Source organism: Aulonocara stuartgranti (genome assembly GCF_965226115.1).
Source record: "Aulonocara stuartgranti genome assembly, chromosome: 3".
Lineage (NCBI taxonomy): Eukaryota > Metazoa > Chordata > Actinopteri > Cichliformes > Cichlidae > Aulonocara > Aulonocara stuartgranti.
In genome coordinates, this window is record NC_138941.1 from 75471476 (window position 1) to 75493705 (window position 22230).

Here is a 22230-nt window from a genome sequence, read left to right on the forward strand (position 1 = left end):
CAAAGTGTCTTTGAAATACAGAGATGCAGAAATGTGAGCATGTAGCACACCCATATGGAAAAACATTAGAAAAACTTATAAAAGACTTGCATCAGATTTGGCCTACTTCATATCTATAAGGCACATTTCATTTATATAATTTTTCAAGGGATCTTATATCTGTTTTCACTCTTATATGCTTTTCATACAAGTTTCACACAAGACAGATACAAACTTTATGAGATTTATATAGATCTTTTCCATATGGGCAGAGCCACGGCTCAGAGTCTGACTGAGTATCAATGAGTCTCACAGGCTGAATGTGCGTTTAAAGCCATTTATAAATGTAATTACTGCATGTGGTCTGACATGTAAAGTCAGTGTGACACCCCTGCTCTAAATCATGGACTAAAGGAACCATTAACGCTCTAGCATAGCATCAGTTTATAGCATAGCAAGCATGCCCAGTGACGACACACGCTAGCCATGCTTTCATTGTGTGGATGCTTAAGCATCCACACTATTGAGTTCCTCTTGGGACTTCCGTACACTTTTTGGCACTTAACTACTTCCACAATTTTCAGCCGATTTTCACCGTTCAAATTTTAAAATATTCTGCTATTTCTGCTAATTCCTGCTATGTCTTTTGGTATTTTTCACTATTATACTTTTTAAAATATTAAGCTTAATTTGTCCCATTGAAATGAATGGGAAACTTCTGCAATTCTGCTAAAATTTGCTTGTTTCTGAAACTTAACTACTTCCTCATATTTTCACGTAGAACAACCATTCAAACTTTAAAATGTTCTCAAATTATTGGGCTATTCAGGTATGATTCAGCTTTTTCAAATCTTTTACCGTTTTACCTTTATGCCTCTTAAAGTTTTCAGTTGCAAAATTGTGATTTTTCACAAAATACATGCGTTGTTATGGTTGCTATGCACTTGGCTTCCAGTGTGCCACTGAAGGTTTTGCAGTCTTCTCTTCATGTCCGAACAACTTCTTGCTACTTGCTCAATCTTCACTCAACTTCCACAAATTATACATCAAAACGTAGGTATTTTTGCTGGGTTTCCGAAAATGTCACTATCATTGTTGTGGGATTTATAGAATTTTGGCAAATCTCCTCAGACCAACACAAAGTCGCAAAACTCTCCATAGAAAGTCAATGGAGAGCTTGTTCAAAATCACCGCTTGATTTCTGTAATGAGAGGCATATTCGAATCGTCATATCTCCTCAACGAAGCAAAGTTAAGACATAAGGCTTGTCCCAGTATATCTTCAGACACTCTTGACGCTCACAATTCAAGAATTATTTTCTCACCTATTACCGTTCTGAAATGAGTTAGACTTGTTTGAGGGTAGGAAATTCGTCCTTCGCTCAGATTTCTTCAGATTTCAAACTCTGGAAATGAACCACTTTTTTCTCTCGTCATATCTTTCTAATGGATTTCCACAGAGACCTGAAAATTTCCATGATTGTTCACCAAAGCCTGCTGTCTCTTACGGTGAAAGAATGATATTGATACTCCAAATAGATTTAGAGTTAGAAAGCGTTGTTTGAGGGCAAGTCAAGGCAGTTTTTGCTTTGCTCTACTCAGTTATGGTGCATTAGAAGTCAATTATCTTTAATAATTCATATTTTAATGATAAATTGTCAACACTTTAAGATTCCCCCATCTCTTCTGAACAAAACGGTGTAAGAATGACCGTTCTAGCCCCTACGGTTAGGAAATTATGGTCATTTGTTTGAGGGGAGTCGTCATTATGAGAAATAGACTGCAAAAATCCTGTGTCTCTCTGTGCTGCATGCACCTGTTTTGGCGGGAAAAAGTGCACAGGCTCTCTGATTGGTGGATTCAAATTCAGCAGCTCCAAGGCTGCTTGACTGAGCTAGAAACTTACTTCTCTGTGTGTGTGTGTGTGTGTGTGTGTGTGAGAGAGAGAGAGAGAGAGAGAGAGAGAGAGAGAGAGAGAGAGAGAGAGAGAGAGAGAGAGGAAGACTTTTTATGGGATGATCTCATTGTAAGATTCAAATTCAATATATTTAGACTGGTTGACTGAATTGGATCTTGTGTGTGTCTCTCTCTGTGCATGTGTGTTTCCATATGTGCAAAAATCCTGTGTCTCTCTGTGCTGCATGCACCTGTTTTGGCGGGAAAAAGTGCACAGGCTCTCTGATTGGTGGATTCAAATTCAGCAGCTCCAAGGCTGCTTGACTGAGCTAGAAACTTACTTCTCTGTGTGTGTGTGTGTGTGTGTGTGTGTGTGTGTGTGTGTGTGTGTGTGTGTGTGTGTGTGTGTGTGTGTGAGAGAGAGAGAGAGAGAGAGAGAGAGAGAGAGAGAGAGAGAGAGAGAAAGCCTTTTTATGGGATGATCTCATTGTAAGATTCAAATTCAATATATTTAGACTGGTTGACTGAATTGGATCTTGTGTGTGTCTCTCTCTGTGCATGTGTGTTTCCATATGTGTCCATATTTGTGATTGTGTGGCTGTTATATTTTTTTTTTTGCCAATTTTTTTCATTTAACAAGTATATTTGAGGGACCCTCAGCATGTTCAGCATTTTTTCAGCTGTCCATTTTGCTTTTCCAATTTTTCTGTTTAAGTTATTACTATTGTGCTAAATCATACTATTTCTGCTATTTTATAAGATTTGTGCTAAATATAGTATTTCTGTCAAATTATAGTATTTGTGCTAAAACATAGTATTGATTTAAAATTACAATATTCATAGTTCATCACAGTGTCTCTGGTAAATCACAGTATTTCTGCTCTGTTGTACTATTTTTCTAAATCATAGTGTTTCTGTAATGCTTAAGTATTTTTGGCTAAATATATTCTTTCTGTTATCTTATACTATTTCTCCTAAATTCTTGTATTTTTGAGAAGTTATCATGTTTCTGGTAAGTTACAATATTTCTGCTAAGTTCTGCTCTGCTATTGTATTTCTGCCAAGTATTATGTTTCCTCTAAGATATTGCAGTTCTGCTAAGTTATTCCATTTTAGCAAAGTTCCTTTGCTTCTGCAAAGTTTTTACAATTTCTGCAACTTTTCAGCTTTTTCAGCTACTTTTTGCATACAGCTTCAGCTTTAAAGCATCCACACTGCATTTTCGCAGGAAATGCAAATCTTTCTAGTTAGCATTAATGTTAGCCATGCTAGTTGCCTGTTACTGACTGTGTTCATGTGCAACACGCTAGTTGCTGCAGTGATATTTGATGCTCCACAAACACTGATTTGATTGGCTAACATTGGTCTGTACTGTTAGTGGAGTAAATTCAGTCTGTTCGTGAACGTGTGCAGAGTCTTTTGACAACAGTGTCATTTAGTTTTGGTGATAGTGGATGAGAAACAGTTTCACTGTTTGCCAAAAGAGCTGCACCGTTTGGTGGGGGCAGATCACATGTGTACTTTAAACTTACTGCACTTCTGATTGGATCTTGTTTACTGACAGAGGTGTTTAGTTATCGTCCTGTTTTCATCATAAAAGTCAGTGAAACTACTGTGAGTCCTGCCTGTGAGTACAAACATGCTAAACAAGTACCTCCCTTAAAACATGACCCATGAAAACTGTCGATATAAGAGGAAAACTGCGGTGAATCAACCACTGTGATTATCTTTAAAGACAAACCACAAAAAGAAAACAGTTTCCACCCTTTACATGTAATCTCAGCATAATCACTTATCCTCACAGCCACAGTGAGTGTTTGTGTATTTAGCTGTAAGTGAAAAATGTCACATCACACATTAAATGAAAGCTGTTATATGAAAAAAAAATCCCAAAGCAAAATAAAAACCAAATGAATGAAAACATCAAATAAGTTTCTGTTTAAACTCAGAGGCAGGAGTTTCAGGTCAGAGGTCAGTGTTTACAGCATCATCAAGATTAAACAGAGAAACAGAAATATGAGAGAAGACCCAAAATCAAAAATACCAGAAGAGACGTAGGTGGAGCAAACCGCCTCTCGCCAGCATTGAGTGGTGGAGCTGCAGGTGAGAAACAGGAGACAGGTGTGAGACATGATCTACTCCCTGCTTTCTACAAAGTCTCATCACCAATATCTTCATAAAAGAAAATGTCAGAGGAAGGTTTCCAGCACCATGTTGCATTTATGCCTTGAAGGATTAAGACAGTTCTGAAGTTAAAAGTGGGCCAACCCAGTGCTAACAAGGTGTACCTAACAACACGAGCAGTGAGTGTAGATTGTTGAGAACAATCTACACTCACTTATATTGTCATTATTACACTAATTGTCCTATAACTCCTAGTACCTCAGCCTCATGTGTGCAGACGTTTTATCCAAGGGCCTTCATACTGCTTTAAATTCTCTTTAATATTAATTTCTTTCTTGATCAAATTAAATAATCAAGGGGCTGTAACTGAAAGAACAATGCTCCAAGTGTCCTGCAGTGCACCCCCTACCCCCCTTAAGCAAGCAGTTTGGTGACAGGAAAAGAACCACGCGCAGCCATCTGAGAGGCCGGCTGAGGTGAGGGGACGTGGACAGGACAAAAGACACGCTGGGGAAGAGAGCCAGGGAATAATAATTACTAATGATTCAATGCAGAGAGGTGTCTAAACACAGAGTGAGTGACGAAGAAACATTCAGTGCATCATGGGAATCCCCCAGTACACTGTTAAAAAAAACATCCTAAAACAACAGTAATATTCCGGCAGCTGGGGCGCCAAAATACGACCGTGAAATAACAGAAAATAACTCCCGCATAAAAATACGGTTATTTCCAGTAATGAAAATACAATTAGTTGCGCTAATTTGACATGGGATCTCGCCTTTTTCAAGTGCCGCTAAACATTAAATCAGGAACATGTTAATGTGATTAAACAATGAAATCATCTATAAATAGGGGAAAAAACATCTTAAAAAAACGGTAATATTCCGGCTGCTGGGGCGCCAAAATGCGACCGTAAAATAACAGAAAATAACTGTCCCATAAAAATACGGTTATTTTCAGTAATGAAAATACAGTTTGTTGCGCTAATTTGACATGGGATTCTGCCTTTTCCAAGTGCTTTTAGACATTAAATTAGGAACATTTTTACGTGATCAAACTATGAAATTACCTATAAACAACAATCATAATACGTAAATGTACAGAAATATACAGTTAACAGTTGGTTTGAATAATAATTGATTGCATGCCCTGGGACAGACTGACAGAGGCGAGGCTGCCATATCGCACCATCGGCCCCTTTGGCCATCACTAGTAGGCGGTAGGTGAAGAGTCTTGACCACGGACACAACGACGGAGGGTGTCCGAGCCGGGTCGCGAACCAGCAATCTTCTGATCACAAGGCAAACTGCCAACTCTTGAGCCACGAACGGCCTAACCAGCAATGATAATAATACTTATGTGATGTAACACAAGCTTATAGGAATCATGTTATACACTTTCCCATAGCATTACATTTGAATTCAACAGTTCAATCTTTCAAATAACGGACAGATATTTGTGAGATCATGATACATTTGTGAATGTATTTTAACAATCTAAATATGCATATGTACAGACAGATACATTTAATACTCATGACAATTATGTTGTATTACATTACAGTGATTTAACGTTAATTTACATTCAAAATGTGAAGTCAAAGTCTATTTACGTAACTTTAATGATATTCTACAAGAACAGAACATTACTGTAAAATGCACAGTAAAGTACCTTCATATTAGGGTTTTTTCCTATGGTCGCAGCCATACCCGCGACCTTGTTGTTAGTTCACATTCATTGGCCGGTGCTTAGCATCATGTTATTTATATTTATTGCAATTCCTACCTCTACATTTCTTTTTCAAAATATGTAATTAGCACAGCGCGTCCGTGCAATGTTTTACATTGTGGCATGCAGAGAAAACTTAACAAGGAAGCTCACAGAGAGAGATTGAGCTTGTTATTTAACTCCAAGCTGGTAGGGGAGCTCTTCATTAAAACACTTGCCGGTGCTACTATGTGCCTCAAGGTTCAACAACAGAAATCACTCATGGTACAGCACTCTCTCTACGAAACAACAACTGTCAGTGACGCTGCACCACGGCGTAAACACAACATTCAAGATAACAGTTAAAAGTAACGTAACCATAAACAATAAAACAAGAACATCTAAACAGCAGCACATGTCCCAAGGCATGCTTTTTTCAGTTGAGGCAGCTCTCTAAAGTAAAACCTTTTATTTCTTTTTGTGACTTGGAGAGAGTGTTGCATGCATTTGTGACCACTCGCCTTGATTATTGTAATGGACTTTATATTGGCATTGATCAGGCTTCACTATCACGCTTGCAAATGGTCCAGAATGCTGCTGCTCGCCTGTTGACAGGGACACGCAAACATGAGCACATTACCCCTGTTCTTGCCTCCTTACACTGGTTGCCTGTCCATTTTAGAATTCATTTTAAAATTTTATTGCTTGCTTTTAAAGTCTTAAATGGCCTGGCTCCTTCTTACCTGTCAGACCTTTTACACCAATACACTCCACAAAGGTCTCTCAGATCATCTGACCAGTCACTCCTTGCTGTCCCCATGTTGAGACTGAAACACCGAGGGGACCGAGCTTTCGCTGTTGTGGCGCCCAAACTATGGAACAAACTGCCCCTCCATATTAGGCTGGCCCCAACACTTGAAATGTTTAAATCACTTTTAAAAACACACTTTTTTTCAAAGGCTTTCTAGGAGTATTATCAGAGTCAGTTTGTAGTCAGTTTTTAGTCAGCTCATTCTTAATCTTTTTACTTTGTTAATCTTATACATTGTATATCTTATTGTTTATTCTACTCATGTTGATTTATTTTTATCTTCTTTTTCAATTATATATTTATTTTGTTTATTGATTTCATTGTATGCTTAATGTATGGTTTTTAACTGCTACCTCTGTTTTATTATTGGAAAGCACTTTGGTCAACTTTGTTGTTTTTAAAAGTGCTATATAAATAAAGTTGGATTGGATTGGATGATGGGAGACATTTCTGGACGTATTTTTATGATCTAAATATGCATATGTACAACAAAATATATTTAACAAACAAGTAAATTGTGTTTTATTACATTTACAGTGATGTTATGTTATTTTACATTTGACGTGTCAGATCACAGTCTACTTATGTAAATGTAATGACATTCTAGAAAAACAGTACGCAACTGTAAAATACACAGTAAAATAATTTGACATTGCTATTTTTTGGAACAGTGTAGCCTAGACTGCAGCGTAACCAAGGTAACTGTAGTTGTGATTTGGCGCTGTATAAGGATCAGAGAGAAAGGATTGTGGACGACTCTACAAACTCACCCTCTGGATCAATTATCAGCTGGATGATGATGATGGTGTCAGCGTTCTCAATGGGAGTCTTTGACTGGTGCATTTCTGTATCGATGGCCAGACACTCATATATTCCACTCTCAGTCACATTCTGCAGAGCCGAGGACAAATTTCCATTGTTCATCCTTCTATCCATCAGATGCATGCGGCTCCTTGAAGGTGGATACTTGTTGGCTTGATGAGACGTCTTGCTCTGGTACAAAAGCACTTCTACTGGCTTCACGTCAATTCTCCTCCACACCACAGCCGCGATGGGATAATCTTTATGAACTTGACACGGCAGAACGACATCCTGTCCACGCACAGCTCTGATGATTGCCAGGTCTGCAGGAGAGGAGACAAAACAGGACAGAGAGTGTTGGTATCACTGAGACTGGGAATCATTGTTTCAAGTACCTGACAAACAGTCCCACACACACACATGCACAAACAAGCATTTATGTTCTGTTGTGAATAAAATATTGGCTCATGTGATTTGAAAGTCTTTCAGTTTTCATCTGCTGGGCCTTGGATTGTAAACTGCAGAGTGGATTGATCACTGATCAGTGTTTGTGCGTCTAAAGGTTGATACATAAATAGTGCAGTCAGTGTTTGACTGTCCACAGAGTCTCCAGTTCAGGTAATTTAAATAGCAGATGGAATCTGAAGTGGATTACTCATCCGCCCGGCGATGCATCAAGTAGGGTCTAAAAGCTCCTTTTGCTGCTGAGTGATGTCTCCCAGGAAAAAAGTTATATGTAGACCTTGTTGTTCGAGAAGATAAAAGGAAAAAAAAGTTTTTTTAAAAAAATTATAGTTATTATTATTATCATTTAAATCTTGTGTGACTGTTGTAGCAAGCACACTCATGGTCTGAATGCTTTGCTGTGCCAAACACAGGAGCCTTCAGCAGAGGAGACCTGCTCTACGCTCCTCTTGTGAAACTTTTTATTGTATTTTATGATTCACATCACTGTCACAGTGGGTAAAGGCCAAGTTAGTGAAAGACAGGAGGATGTCACATGATTAAATGTCAACAACTTGATTGGATCGCCAAGGGTGAGCAGGTATAAAAGTGAGGTGTAGAAGAGATTCGGGGTTCTTACATTTTGTCTTCTGACTTCCGGTGTTGCTGTCACTTGGTGTTTGCTCTCTTTGTGGTGGAGCATCACATTCTGTTCCTGTTACAACACACACAGTGGTAGTGAGGGCCAAATGAAACTTTCTGAAGCTCAAGTTGAAAAAGGGTTCATTACTCGAGGCTTTCCAACACCTTTTTGGTGACATCTGGTGGCCAAACTTATGAAAGGAGGATTGAATCTACAACTTCTTCATTATGACTGTCCACTTAACAGAGCCGAGCTGACAGCTTCTGTTTAACGTTATGTTAAAGTTCTGTCACTGTACATTTCAGACCCGGGGGCAGAATTGCTGATGGCCTGGTTGTTATTTAGCAACAAGCAGAGCGTCCTCTTTTCCTCGCTGGCTCCATGACGACTCTCATTACCACACACACTGGTTCACTATCGCTCGCACAGAGACACCAAAGCTGAAGCAGAACTTGATGACTGATCACTAACTCTGTTCAGATGAACCAAGCCTCGGCACAGTGTTCCTGAAGCATTGCATGAATTATTTTGACACGTGCTCGAGCTTCAGTGGTGCTTTTGTGTAGCTTGCCTGCGTAGCCAATTCAGTAAAAAACTTATAGAAAAACGTCTTATTTCATAGTGTAATCTTGACGTGCTTCATCTGGAGCACACTCTCTGTGTATTCACTTGCTAATTATTGTCAGTAATCACTTATTGTGTCTTGAGGGTTTTGCTAGCTTGGCTCTTAGCCGACTCGCTAGCAGCATGGCCTCTTCACCTGTCCCTCCTGCACTGTCCTGCTCATTGTGTCAGATGTTTAGTTACTCCTCAGCCTTCTTAAGCAGTAATGACACTTGAAATAAATGTAGCCTGTTAGCAGCTCACTGAATTGGAGACTCGGCTTCACACCATTGAAAAACCTGCAGCTAGACAGCCGGGCAAACAGGGTGACTGTGTGATGGTGAGGAAGAAGCATAGTCATAAACAGATGCCTCAGAACACCACCAACCTGTTCATGTGTCTGACCATTCCCCCCCTCTGCGACACCCCCTGGGGATCAAACTCTGGTAATTGGCAATTCTTTTCTGAGACATGTAAATGGAGTCGTTCTTATATGCTGTTTTTCTGCTCTGAGCACATTTAAGTTAGAAGTCAATTGTCTTCCAGGGGCCAGAGCAGGTGCCATTGTGCATGGAACTTTGCCGAAACAATGTTGGACTCGTCGTTTTCTCTGGTCCCCTCCCCAATCGTCCAGGAGTGACCCAAAAAGCCCTGCAATGTCTCCAGAATTATGTAGTGGATTGAGGTGAAACACGTGTAGTGTGGATGTCAAAGAAGAGGAGTCTGTTGAGAAATTCACCTCAGCTATCACAGATTATTTTTCTTAAATGTTTAACATGACATTATCACATTCCTTTAAAGTTTTCAAGTTGATTTTAAGTTTAAGTGTAAAGTTTGTCTTTAATTTCTCGAGAGTATGAAAGCTGGTTGAGATGACACTCAGCACAGGTGTAGAGCAGGTGGAGCAGAGGAAGAAAGTGTCACGTCGACTCTCAGGGATGATTTTTAATGATTTTTTTAATATGATCCAATCAGGCTGCTTGTATGTGTGCGCGCGCCCGTATGTTTGGTATGTGAACGCGCGTCCACGTTTGTGATCAGCGCAGGAGAAAAGGCGCTGCCGTAAAGCGGAGGCGGAGTGTAGACGCGCAAGAAGACTTGTGCGGCGGACGAGAGGCGGGTGTCTCCACCGCGGCTCACAATCACGGCTCGCTGTCCCGCGGTCCCGCGGTCCCGTGAAGCCTGAAGAGACGATGAAGAATTAATTTAGCGCTGGGACTGGAACTAGTGTTCTAGTTTGTGTTTATCACGGACTCTTTAGGGCGCTGCACACTCGCTCTCTCAGCACATTCGCGCTCAGAAAGAAGCGCGAATCGTTAAAGCAGACTAACGTGGAAACAGGTGAAGAGACGAAGGTAAGCGATACGGTTCGTCACTGTGAAATCCAGCTTCATGGCTTTAACACTGAACAAATCCGGTCCGCACAGGCTCAGAGACAGACTTCATCCTTTTACTTTAACCGTACATGAAAAATGAAGCTGAGACAGGAGCTCAGTGTCACAGCTGGAACAACATCAGCTGACATTAAAGAAAAGCAGACATTTGTTCCCTGATAGCAAAGATGGAGATGGAGAGCGTGAGGGAACTACAGAGAGGAGGACACGGGCTGCCCTGTGATTACACTCCACACAGTATCATTAACACTAATGAAAAGATAAAGTAATAAGTTACTGTAGCTCTCAGTTACAGCCTCATGTTTACTCCACATCCGTCTCTTTTCAGACATCAGCAGGAGGGAGGACGACCCCCCAGTGTGAGGACGACCCCCACCACATGAATGGGGGACAGGAGGCGCAGCTTCCAGCCCAGCTGGTAGGAAAGTCCTCCTCAACTTCTCTGTAACTATGGACTCTGCCTGTTGCCATGCGTGCAGGCGTTTCGGTCCACAGTGATGTCAGTCAGTGCTTTTTAAAGATGTGCAGGGTGTGAAATCTCCTGTTTGATTGTTAAATGTTCGTTCACTTTGTTTGTGCTCCAAATAAATTCACTTCATAGATGAAACAGTTCAATGTTGCCTCTGGTTTTGGTTCTGTGCCCCCATGAAAAAACACCCAGAGCCCACCCTGGTAAATCTGGCGTGGAAACGCCACTGCTGTCAAAATGTGTCTTCATGTATCAAATGTTGTATATAAAAATGCTCTTTCCACTCATTTTCATGTCCTTTTTCTGCACACTGAAATCTCAGGCAATGCTTAAACATGAATATATCCAAAACTATAAAGATGAGAGCCTCAAATCACTGCTTTTACTTCTCATGCGCTTGAATCAGGATCTGTCATTTAGCCCAGAGACTTCAAACAATCAAGCGGTCCTTCCAAATCTGATATTCGAGCACACGGTAATAAAAACACTTGACATGTGGAAGATAATTAGCGCCGATGTCTGAATCTTCACAGAAATGCAAAAATAAACACGTAGAATAGAAAAGAAAACAGCAGATTTTTGGTCACATAAGAGAAGAAAACGCTGTTTTCATTTTCTTTCCAACATCAGAAGAGTCTAAATGATGCACGCGTGTAGAAACAGACACATATACCTGTGCATGAACACTGCTGTGCAGACAAAACACAGGATTTCCATCTTTCTCATGCAAACACTCACCTACAGAAGTTGTAAACAGGCAGAGAAGAATCAAAGCCAGCAAAGCTTTAGTGGACATGTTGGTGTTCTCAGCAGTGGAGGTGACGCTGCTCAGAGCTCCTTCTTCCTCTTGGGTTTGGGTGATGTGAGCAGGACACAGGGGTACAGACCTTTATATACTTATGCATGTGTGTGTTGACAGCAGTCACATGCTCATGATGCATCTATCCATCACTGTCACACTCACTGTTCCCACCAGCACATCCACCCAGCTGAGCAGCTGCATGCATGTGTGCACATTCACACATGCAGCTGCTCAGAGTGACGTCAGGCTGCAGGTCAGTAACCATGGTTACAGGCGACGCTCTGAAACTTATGATCAAAGATGTCAGGTTATTGTTTCCATGCAGAATCAAGACTGAAGTCAAACAAATCCACTGTATGTCTAGATAGTGTGTTAGTGTCGTTTCCATAGTAACACTGACTATAAAAACAAAGGCGATCCATCAGTCCAGATCAATAATGTGAGCTCATTTAAGCGCACATGTATGTATTCAGAGAGGTTGATGTACTCGGTCCACCGATGGCTACTGACATCTAGTGGACATTTGATGACATTACATCAACAGTTTGTGTGAAATGAATAAAATGCAGATGTACTCTAGAAATAAAATACTGCAGAACTAAATAGAACACATTAATTCACACAAGGGGAAGTCATGTGACTGTGATGACAGATCAGCGCCATCAGAACACTGACTGATCTGCAGTCTGTGGCATGAAACAGTCATTCATCACTTAGCTCTCTGTAACCTGATGGAGTCAGTGTGTAAAACAAGGTGATGCAAAGATCTGGATGGAGCAGAAGAAGAGCAGACGCAGAGTTTCAAAGGCGCCATCATGGCTCAATAATATCAAAATAATACAAATAATAACAAGTGGCAGGTTAGCCTTCTTAGACTGTGAGATTTCCATCAGTAATGGGGGACGTCTACAACCTGACGTGTACCGTAAACCTACGCATACGGATCAGTATTTAAGGTTTGACTCTCATCATCCACTGGAGCACAAACGGGGTGTCATCAGGATGCTACAACACAGAGAAGAAGAACAGCACATCATAAATCTGATTATGGAAATTTTGTGTGAAAACTCCAAGAAGTTTGAACTTTTCCATAGAAACGTTAGTAAATGAGGCCCACACAGGTGATGACTTCATGCCTGCTGATCGCTAATCTGGAAATAAAGAAGAAGAGTTAGACGGAGCCGTGTGTGCAGCAGGGAGATGAGCGCTGTCATGAAGTGTGACTGCTTGCAGCCTGCAGTCAAACTCCACCTTCAGGATGTTTCAACAGACCCACACCTGTTGACCATCGCACCATGAAGCTGCCTCCATTTAGAGCAGTCACGTACTCTGAGCGCCTTCTCGTCGGGTCTCCTTCGCCTCATCGTGTTTCCCATAAAGGAGGAGGAGGCCTCTTTGTTGTTCTGGTTCTCTCCTTACATTTAACCTTGCACCATCCTCAGCGTCCTTGTCTCCTCCCTCCTCGTGTCTCAGGTGAAGCTGCCACAGAAACTTGCCGAGCTTGTGGGATTCATCTGAGCAGAGCCTTGAACTCAGACTCTCCTGTCTTCTTGTCACACAAGCCTAGTTAAATAAAGTTTTTTTGTCCTCATGTGAACAAACTGAGTGTGTGTGTTGAAAGCAGCTGCTGTGTGTGTGTGTTTCACTTCTTGTTGCATACTAAAACACACACACTCTCTTTCAGTTCAGTTTAGTGTGTGCAGCCAAACATCACGGCAGACTGCCACAGAGTTCAGCTTCCTCATAGTTTCACACGTCATAAGCCTTCGCATCACTTCCTGTCCTCACAGGAAGCTAAACACAGACGGAGGAGACACTCTGTCTCTCACAGTAAGGAACGCAGCGTTTGTCAGAGCAACACATGCTCTTAAAAAAACAAAATCAGTGTTTCCAACTGTTTCTCAGTGTTTCACAATAAAAGCCTTGTTAGTACAAAACTGTCCAGCAGCTATTAGGAGGGCCTTTAACTTGAAATGGATGGAAGAGGAAGCAGAAAAGGTCAGCCAGCTTCAGCGGTCCGAGGTCAAAGGTCATGTGAATGAAGAAATGTTGTTCATACTTATTTATATACTTATAGGTTATTTTTTTCTGTCTGAACTGGCAGGAAGTCCTCTGTGAGAAGCAGGAAGTCCCACTTTTGTTGTTTTTGGTGACTTTCAGAAATCTTCCAGCCGCTATAAAGTAAAGTGATGCAGGTAACATCGCTGTGGCAGATGGAGGGCTCCGCTTTCAAATTAACATGACATCAAATATGAAAAGACATCTGTGTAAAGAAGGATGTAAAACATGGACAAAGATCTGCAGGCACCTACTGTTATGTGATTATTATTAAGAGCAGCTAATATGGGATAAAGGTCCTCTTTCCTTATAGTCCCTGTTAAAAATCTGTTGATAAAAATTAATAATCTTTTAAATGGTTGAATGTTTTCAATAAAATAAAAACTATGAATCAGTTAAACAGCTAAGAGAGGTGGGTGAAATAAAGGCTTTTAGTCTGAGGCAGCATGAAAGTGATTTATTAGAGAAAGTTTTAAATCATGATTAAAGCACTGATGGACGGGGAGCTTTGTGTGAGCACACCTGCAGGGACGAGGCTGCTGGCTGGAAGTTATTACTGAGGCTGGTCATAGAGATCAATCAGAGAGACGATCTGGATAAATATCAGCACTTATTCATTCAGTTTTATTAACATAGCATCAAATCACAGCAACAGTTGCCTTCATGCACTTTACATTGTAAAGACTCTACAATTACACTGTTACAGTTAAAGCTGCTGTATCTAACGATCTGTCTGAGTTGTTGCTTTTTTGTGATCAGCATGGAAACACGTCTATGGAGAGGAAATCCAGCTGCTGACGGTCACATCTGCATCATTTTAGCTACAGTGTATGTTTCAGTGTCAGAACTGAAGGTGGAGCTTTGTGTGCGTCAGGGTGAGGCTGCAGCAGCCGCCTCCAACCGAGTAAAGAGGTTCAGACTCAGCAGCTCTGATCATTCATTGGAGTCAGCACAGAGTGTGGAGACATCTAGTGGTGGTGGAGAGAAGTGCAATCAAAGCTCTGCTGGCGAATGTAGTTACTGTAAGATCACTGATGGAGCTCTGTGATTGGTGGATTGTCCAAACTGAACTCAGTGGTAACGTTTCCTCGTCCTCTGATGAACAATGGAAGGACGGATCAGCAGATCAGCAGTCAGGATGTCGTGACACGAGTACTGGATCCAAATTTGATGTTCTTTTCTCTGACCAATGAAATCTGACCTGGAATTTGGGAAAAGTCTTGGAAAGTTGTTTTCTTGCATTAAGGATTCTGCTCACAGACTGGGTGACCTTTGACCTTTAACCCCTGAGCTTTGTATTGAGCTACAAAGTTCATACCCTGCTTCTTTTTCCAGTTGAAAATATTGCAAAAGTTAATTTCCACAGCAGAGCCTGACACAGCGCTCCACACCTTCACCTTCATCACATTTGTGCTTCCTGAAGTCCAGCTGCTTCCTAAACTTCCAGACTTCTAACTCAAAGAGAGGAGATCACTCCACTGCACTGCAGACAGATTTCAGACCTTCATGAATTCCTTCTAAAGCCTGATGTGGCTTTGCTTCCAGCTACATGACACATTTATTCACACCTTATGAACCAATCAGGAGCCTCCTACCTGTTCCCACAGACGCCTCATTAATAAAAGGAAATCAGTGTTTCTATGAGCCGAGGAGCTGAACTCAGACTTTTCACTCATACCACGTCTTATTTCTTCCTTTTGTAACAAGTGTCACCTGGCAGTTTGTTGCTCTCTGCCAGGTGATTGGCTGAAGAGCTTTGAAAAGGTAGTAGGTGTGTGGGGTGAGGTCTGTGGAAAAAACCAGAGGCGATGAATTCACTCGAGTGCGAGTGGGTATATTGTGGTGTGACCACGAGTTTTAATAGAAGAATTGATCAAATCCTAGATCGACTGCAAATTGATCAGTATTGTAGGTATATTGACGTCTTGTTTTAGTTTTGTGATTTTGAATGGTTTAATAAAACTGATATTTTATTGGGTAACATTTCAATCGATAATGTTGTTTGTGTTTTTCAGCTGTCCTGTCTCTGCCTCTCAGTTTTCCGTTCTTTTGATTGATTTGTAACTTTGTGTTGGTTAGTCCGTCCAGCCGTAAGGGCGGTTGATGATTGAGTGAGTTGTGTAAGGGCGGACTAACCTCCCTTTTTGTTTTTTGCTTATTTGTTTGTGCCACTTCCCTTTATCTCCCAGATTGCAGGTCATGCATAGCGCTGATTCCCAGCTGTGCTGAGACTCAAATTGTTTGCAGTGCATACCCGCAGGTAAATCGATTGCAGTGTCTCTAAACAGGGTGTGACGGTTTGCAGTGTTGTGTTATTTTTCACCGTTTGTGTGGTAAGTGTCATGTGCAGCTGGGATATCAGCAGGATGTGTTGCAAGGCCTGTCTGGAAATAACTGGGAAATTGTATGTTTTACTAATGTAATAAATAAATGATCAATTTATTTCCTTGCCCCTCCTACCTCCTACCTTGTCCTCGGTTACACTTTATTGTATTTATTTATTTTACCTTCACACAGTTTATTCAGGTGTAACAGTGATTTTATTTCTTTATGTAGATATTTTATATTCTGTAACTGAAATTGTCCACGTTTGATCTTTACCTCAAAGTGACACATGGACTCTGTCTGTGTCCTCAGTTTCCCAGCATGCCTCAGCTGTGGAGCTGTATGAGGGAGAGTTGTTTGTCCTGCTGCCCTGTGAGTTTCCCACTTTTGAACTGGACAGCCCCACAGTGGTGTGGAGTCGCTCCGACCTCAGTCCTCCAACCGTCCACCAGCTTCAAGGAGACAAACTGAAAGATCCAAACCAGCGTTACAGCGGCCGAACATCCATGAAGACTGACGCTCTGGAAACTGGAGAGCTCAGCCTGAACCTGACCAACCTCCAACTGTCTGACAGCGCCACCTACACCTGCTCTGTCAGATCATTTAGACTGAGAATGGAGACTGAGAGATGTCCCACTGCAGGTCAAAGGTCAACATCAAACCAAAACTCTGCTGTAGACAATCACAAATTGAGAAATTGATCTATAATGTTGATGTAATGTTGGATCTAAGCTGGGTTTTCTGAGCTTTGGTTCCACAATGGCATGTTTAAAAACACTGGGAACACTCCAGTCTGAAGAAAAGCACTGAAAAGATTTACAACCCAAGGACCAATAGTGTCAAAGACTTTGCTACAAAGCTTTGAGGGGAGAATATCTGAGGGAACTGAAGACGGCTTCTTTTTATCTACCAGGGTCACCATATCATCAAATGTCACAGGTGTAAAAGTAGACCAGGAGTGAGATGCCAGAACAAGAAAGCTTTGGGGAGATTTGTCATTGATTGTTTTGATCTTATCAACAGAAAATCAGACTTTTGTTGCTGTCTGCTTTATAGGTGAGGCAGCTCGAGACACAACAGTCAAACAAAACTTTTCTGATATGAACTGTTAAATGGGTTCAAATATTGAGGGTGAGCACAAAAACAACAATTGGTCCAGAAGAGTTGGTCAAACAATGATTTAATGAATACACGCAGTGTGGGAGATGAACACTGTAAAACATTCAGCATCGATCTCGCCCCAAAATTACACATGCAACTGTCTTATAGCATCAGGGAATATTTTCTGACGCCCCCTCTTACGTCAAACAGATACAATACAGACGTAAGTTTCAAACCACAAATGTTCTGTTGACTTTTGACACATGGGAAAAGAACATTTTCTCCGTCTGTAGGCCAGGTGCATTCTGTTGACGTCTAACTTTTCGCTTATCTCCTGAAAACATGAAAAATTGTGTCTGCCACTCTTACCCAAAACATGAACTTAACTACTGTGTGTGTGTGTGTGTGTGTGTGTGTGTGTGTCGACCTCACTCGAACTCTGACTTATGAAAAGAGAGGCCAATTCTCATGTGGATAATAACCGAACTGAAAGTATGTATGTAATAGGTTGACTGCACCTGTAATACAAGTTTTAACGTAAGGCCAACAGCTTCAATAAATGCTTTGATGAAATGATAATTAATGTAATGGTAATGATGACGGTTATGAAATCATCAGTAAAATATTTCCCTGATCTCCACACTCCCGCTTTTGACCTCTTGACCACAAGAGGTCACCATACGTTGCGCTGTGTCACTCCTCGACCCACTCAGCCGCCTCCATGTCCATCAATGGCATCATGGGCCCGGGTCACCGTTCCCAGGTCCACTGCCCTCGCTCTGACCCTCTCTACCCGTCCTCTGGCCGAGGGACTGAGACAACACCCTCTGAGACATGAGACAAAAACAAACACCTTTCCCTACTACGCCCCCCTCACTTATTATGTTCCTCAATTGGTCTCTTAATTATTCAAACTTGGTTCAAGCTATCATGTTTGGGACTCTCTAATCAAAAGCGAGCCTGACTTATGGCCTTGGCTCCCTATTTCGTCTGCCTTCAACAACGGTGGGAGTGAAGCTCCCGTGGAATGTGCTCTCTGTCTCCTCTACTATCAGACAACAAGGTCCTGACTCTCTGAAAACAGCATTTCTTATAACTCAGCAGTATAATGCATCATAAACAATATCATTCATACACAATAAATCAGCAGTCTAATGTAATGCAAATCAGTTTAACTAATGTAATCGTTATCACCTTCTTCTAAGTCAGGAGAATAATGCAAACTAAGACTACATAATAATTTCACAATCATTAATCAGGGGTATAACGTGGCATAAGATAATATAATAATCTCACAGAACCTAGAAAAATCAGAGCAGCCATTTTTTTTTTTTTTTTTTTTTTTTTTTTTCAAAGTCAAAGTCAACTTTATTTGTCGATTCTGCCACATGTACAGGACATACGGAGAATAGAAATTGCGTTACTCTTCAATCCCTAGATAAATAGCAAATGAACATTTAAATATATTTAAATATAAAAGTGATTAAAAATGCAAGTAAAATAATTAAAAAGTAAAAATTTAAATAAATACAATTTTACATATAACAAGAAAGCTATATAATATACAATATAATGGGTAAGTGACATTGAGTGTAAACCAGGCAGAGTAGTGCAAATAGGCAAATAGTGCAAATGGAGATTTAGTAGTGTGCGGTAAGAGAAAGTGTAACAACAAAGTCTTATGAGGTAATGGCAGTCCAATGCTCCACAAAGTGACTGGTAACTGGTGCAGGCCAGTGAGTGAGTCAGAGAGTGTGTGTGTTTGTGTGTGTGTGACAGAGTTCAGTGAGACCGTGGAGGAGAGAGGGGAGAGGGGGCAGAATCGGGAGGGAGTTAAGCTTCCTGACAGCCTGATGGATGAAGCTGTCCTTCAGCCTGCTGGTCCTGGCCTGGAGACTCCGCAGTCTCCTCCCCGACGGCAGCAGCTTGAAGAAGCTTTGCATTGGGTGCGTGGGATCAGCCGCTATGCAAAGGGCTTTTTTAGTGAGACGGGTGCTGTAAATGTCCTGGAGGGAGGGGAGAGAGACACCAATGATCCTCTCTGCAGCTCTCACTATGCGTTGGAGGGTTCTATGACAGGACGCATTGCAGGCTCCAAACCACACAGTGATGCAGCTCGACAGGATGCTCTCGATGGTGCCTCTGTAGAAAGTGTACATGATGGGGGCTGGTGCTCCTGCTCTTCTTAGTTTGCGGAGAAAGAAGAGACGCTGCTGTGATTTCTTGGCCAGTGCTGTGGTGTTGTACGTCCAGGAGAGATCCTCTGTGATGTGCACACCCAAGAACTTGGTGTTGCTCACTCTCTCCACAGACGCTCCGTCAATGGTCAGAGGAGCATGTTGGGTGTGCATTCTCCTGAAGTCCACAACAATCTCCTTCGTCTTCTCCACATTCAGAGAGAGATTGTTGTCAGCACACCACGTGGCCAGGCGTCTCACCTCACTTCACCATTTCATTTAAGGAGAGCATGAGATCTCTGAGAGAGCCTGTGCACTTCCACTTTAGTTTTCTTCCATAGTCATTCAGCTTTGTGACACATTCTCCTTAAGTTTAAAATAGACGCGTTTATCCAACGGCGTGTCCTCAAGTGAATTTCAAAAAAGGCGCAGTTATGGTCTCTCAAACGGACATCCTCCTCAGACACGTTGCTAATGCTGAAGCCCAAAGTAAAGAGCCGTGTGAGGCATGGCCGACTGTGGAGGCTCAGTCTGTCTGTTCTTCTGCTCTTCATCCAACACGTCTGCAGCACTTTACAGGACGCTGCAGACTAGTTACCAAAGAACGAGTCAGGAACACATCAGGAACAAACTGAGACACAATCTGACTGAGACTAGAAGACAATGAGGGGACAGGGAGGTCATGTGACCACCACAGCTGATGGATCATGGTGTCTTTTGTTGTCCTCTCAGTTTACAAGGTGGAGGTGGATTCAGGGGTGGAGTCTGTCCTGCTGCCTTGTAAAGCCACACTTCAGCTGCTTAAAGACGTTAGAGTGGAGTGGAAGGACATGAAAGACAGGAAGGTCCACGTGTATGAGAACAGCTCTGACAAGAATAAAGAACAGGATGAAGTTTACAGAAATCGAACGAAGATGAATGAAGACCCGCTGACAACTGGAGACCTCAGTCTGAGCCTGAGAGAGAGAGAGACACAAACACCTACACCTGCACCATTAGCAGGGAGGGAAACATCCTGCTGAAGAAACAAGTGCTGCTTACTGTCAGAGGTCAGTGCTGTAGATACAGGTTAAAGGTCAAACTCATTGTGACGGTAGGATCATTATCTCCATCCATTTAATCCATAGATCCTGTTTGATGTCTGTTTGTAATAATGACAAACTGGAAACAGAACTTTACGATTGTTTCTTTAACCGCCATGGACCTGGCGTCCACATGTTTGGACATCACATTTTGGGACGTCTAGACCAAAATACAAAAATTTGCTCCACGAGGGCCTGATATCCACTAACGAGGACATTATACTGCTGCTGTTCTATCAAAAATTTAAACGAATGTCCTCTCATGTGGATCTCATTTTTCTCAGAGACAAAAATCAGGTAAAAAAAAAAATCTGGAAATTCTCTGTTTTTGCATTCTTCAGGTCCCAATCAGCCCAAATAGCAAAGAGAATTTAAAAATGCATGCCATGTAGGAGTTCGGGTCTTAGGAGGTTAAATATAATATTTATTGGAGCATTAAGACAGTTATTTGGAGCACATTTGGCTGAATGATCATTTTTACATCCACGCAGCAGCTGACAGGAGAAACAATCCCATCAGACTGTGATCAGCTCAGCAGCTGCTTCTAATGTGCTGTGCTTTGTTACCTTCTGCTCTGCATCAGCTTTCTCCGCAACTGTGACACCTGCTGCTGTTTGTACACCTCATGCTGTTTGCTGTTCTCTCAGAGTGTCGGGTGGAGGTGGAGGAGGGGGCGGAGTCTGTCCGGCTGCCCTTCAGAACCACAGCTCAGCTGCCTGAAGACACTCGGGTGGAGTGGTGGCACCGTCCTGAGAAGCCTGACAAACAGGAGCGGCATCACAGAGACCGAGTGAAAGAAAGACGAGCGTGTGAAAAGCGGACGGTTCAGCCCGACCCTTAAACGCCCCACAGAGAGCCAGATACAGCTGTGTGGCCTGGAGCCAGGAAACATCATCGGGGTCGTGCTGTTCACAGTTACAGGTGTTTGTTCACTGTCACTTGGTTCTCTCTGCTTTCACTTATTATTTTATGGTGTTTGTGTGAAGCTGCCTGCAGGGAGAGATCAGCACATCAGGAACAGAAGCAGCTCCGTTGACTCCTCTGATGGCTGAAGTTTGATCTGTGTGTTCTTTGGTTATTGATCAGTGATGTCAGAGTGGAGCCGGTGTGATGGTATCAATTATACTGGAAACACTTCATTTTCTCCTACTGATCAGTTTGTGTCGTTACTCTGTACTCATGTCCTGTTTAAAGCTTTGTGAGTGTCAGGTGAGCAGTGAGCATGAGTGGGAGCCGTGGACGCTGCTGCAGGAAGGCTGCGTGTCATTTATTTGTGTGAGTTTAATCCAGTAAAGCTAATAAAGAGCTACTCAGACGTTGTTTGTGAGTCTTTCAGGTGATTCAGTTTTCACCTGCAGCTCAGCTGTTACTACGGCAACAGCATGAAGATGATGAAAGGAGGATTAGACATCAGTCTGTAGTTAGCTAACACACAAACTCCTGCAGCTTCCTCACCGGCTGGTACCAACGAGTCTCACCTGTGAGGTGGACCGTTACCTCCTCCTGGACCTCAGGGACACAGCAGGACTCCCCTCAGTTACTACGTTCACTCATGAAAACGTCTTTAGCTGATTCTACATTAGAAAATGATTTTAAGAATAAATGCAGTCGTGAGTATGTGTTTAAACCAGCTGGTAGACAAACAGCTTTTTGCAGCTACAGTATAATTACCTGTGTGGGTCCAGTGACAGGACATCCTCACCTGGAGGTGCGTGACAGAAACCACAGCAGAGACCTCTGTGTTTAAGAAGTGGACGGTTGGATATTTTGTGGCTTCCTCTCACTGAATGTGCCAAAAACTAAAGACAGGATTAT

The 22230-nt window shown here is 42.0% G+C and overlaps 1 protein-coding gene and 1 long non-coding RNA gene across 2 annotated transcripts in view; both read left to right on the plus strand.

Annotated features, from left to right (window-relative positions):
- The window catches only part of LOC309703654 (coxsackievirus and adenovirus receptor homolog), a 75464-nt gene extending 55157 nt beyond the window's left edge, over positions 1-20307 (plus strand). The window contains exons 2-3 of the mRNA XM_082528595.1: positions 16368-16704; positions 20066-20307. Coding sequence (XP_082384721.1) covers positions 16368-16704; positions 20066-20117 — 389 coding nt within the window. The 3' untranslated portion in view covers positions 20118-20307. The remainder of the gene's footprint in view (positions 1-16367; positions 16705-20065) is intronic.
- Positions 10129-11016, plus strand: LOC309703716. Its single transcript, XR_014275979.1, has 2 exons — positions 10129-10362; positions 10730-11016. It is a non-coding gene; the product is annotated as an uncharacterized lncRNA (long non-coding RNA).
- Positions 20308-22230: the final 1923 nt, after the last annotated feature.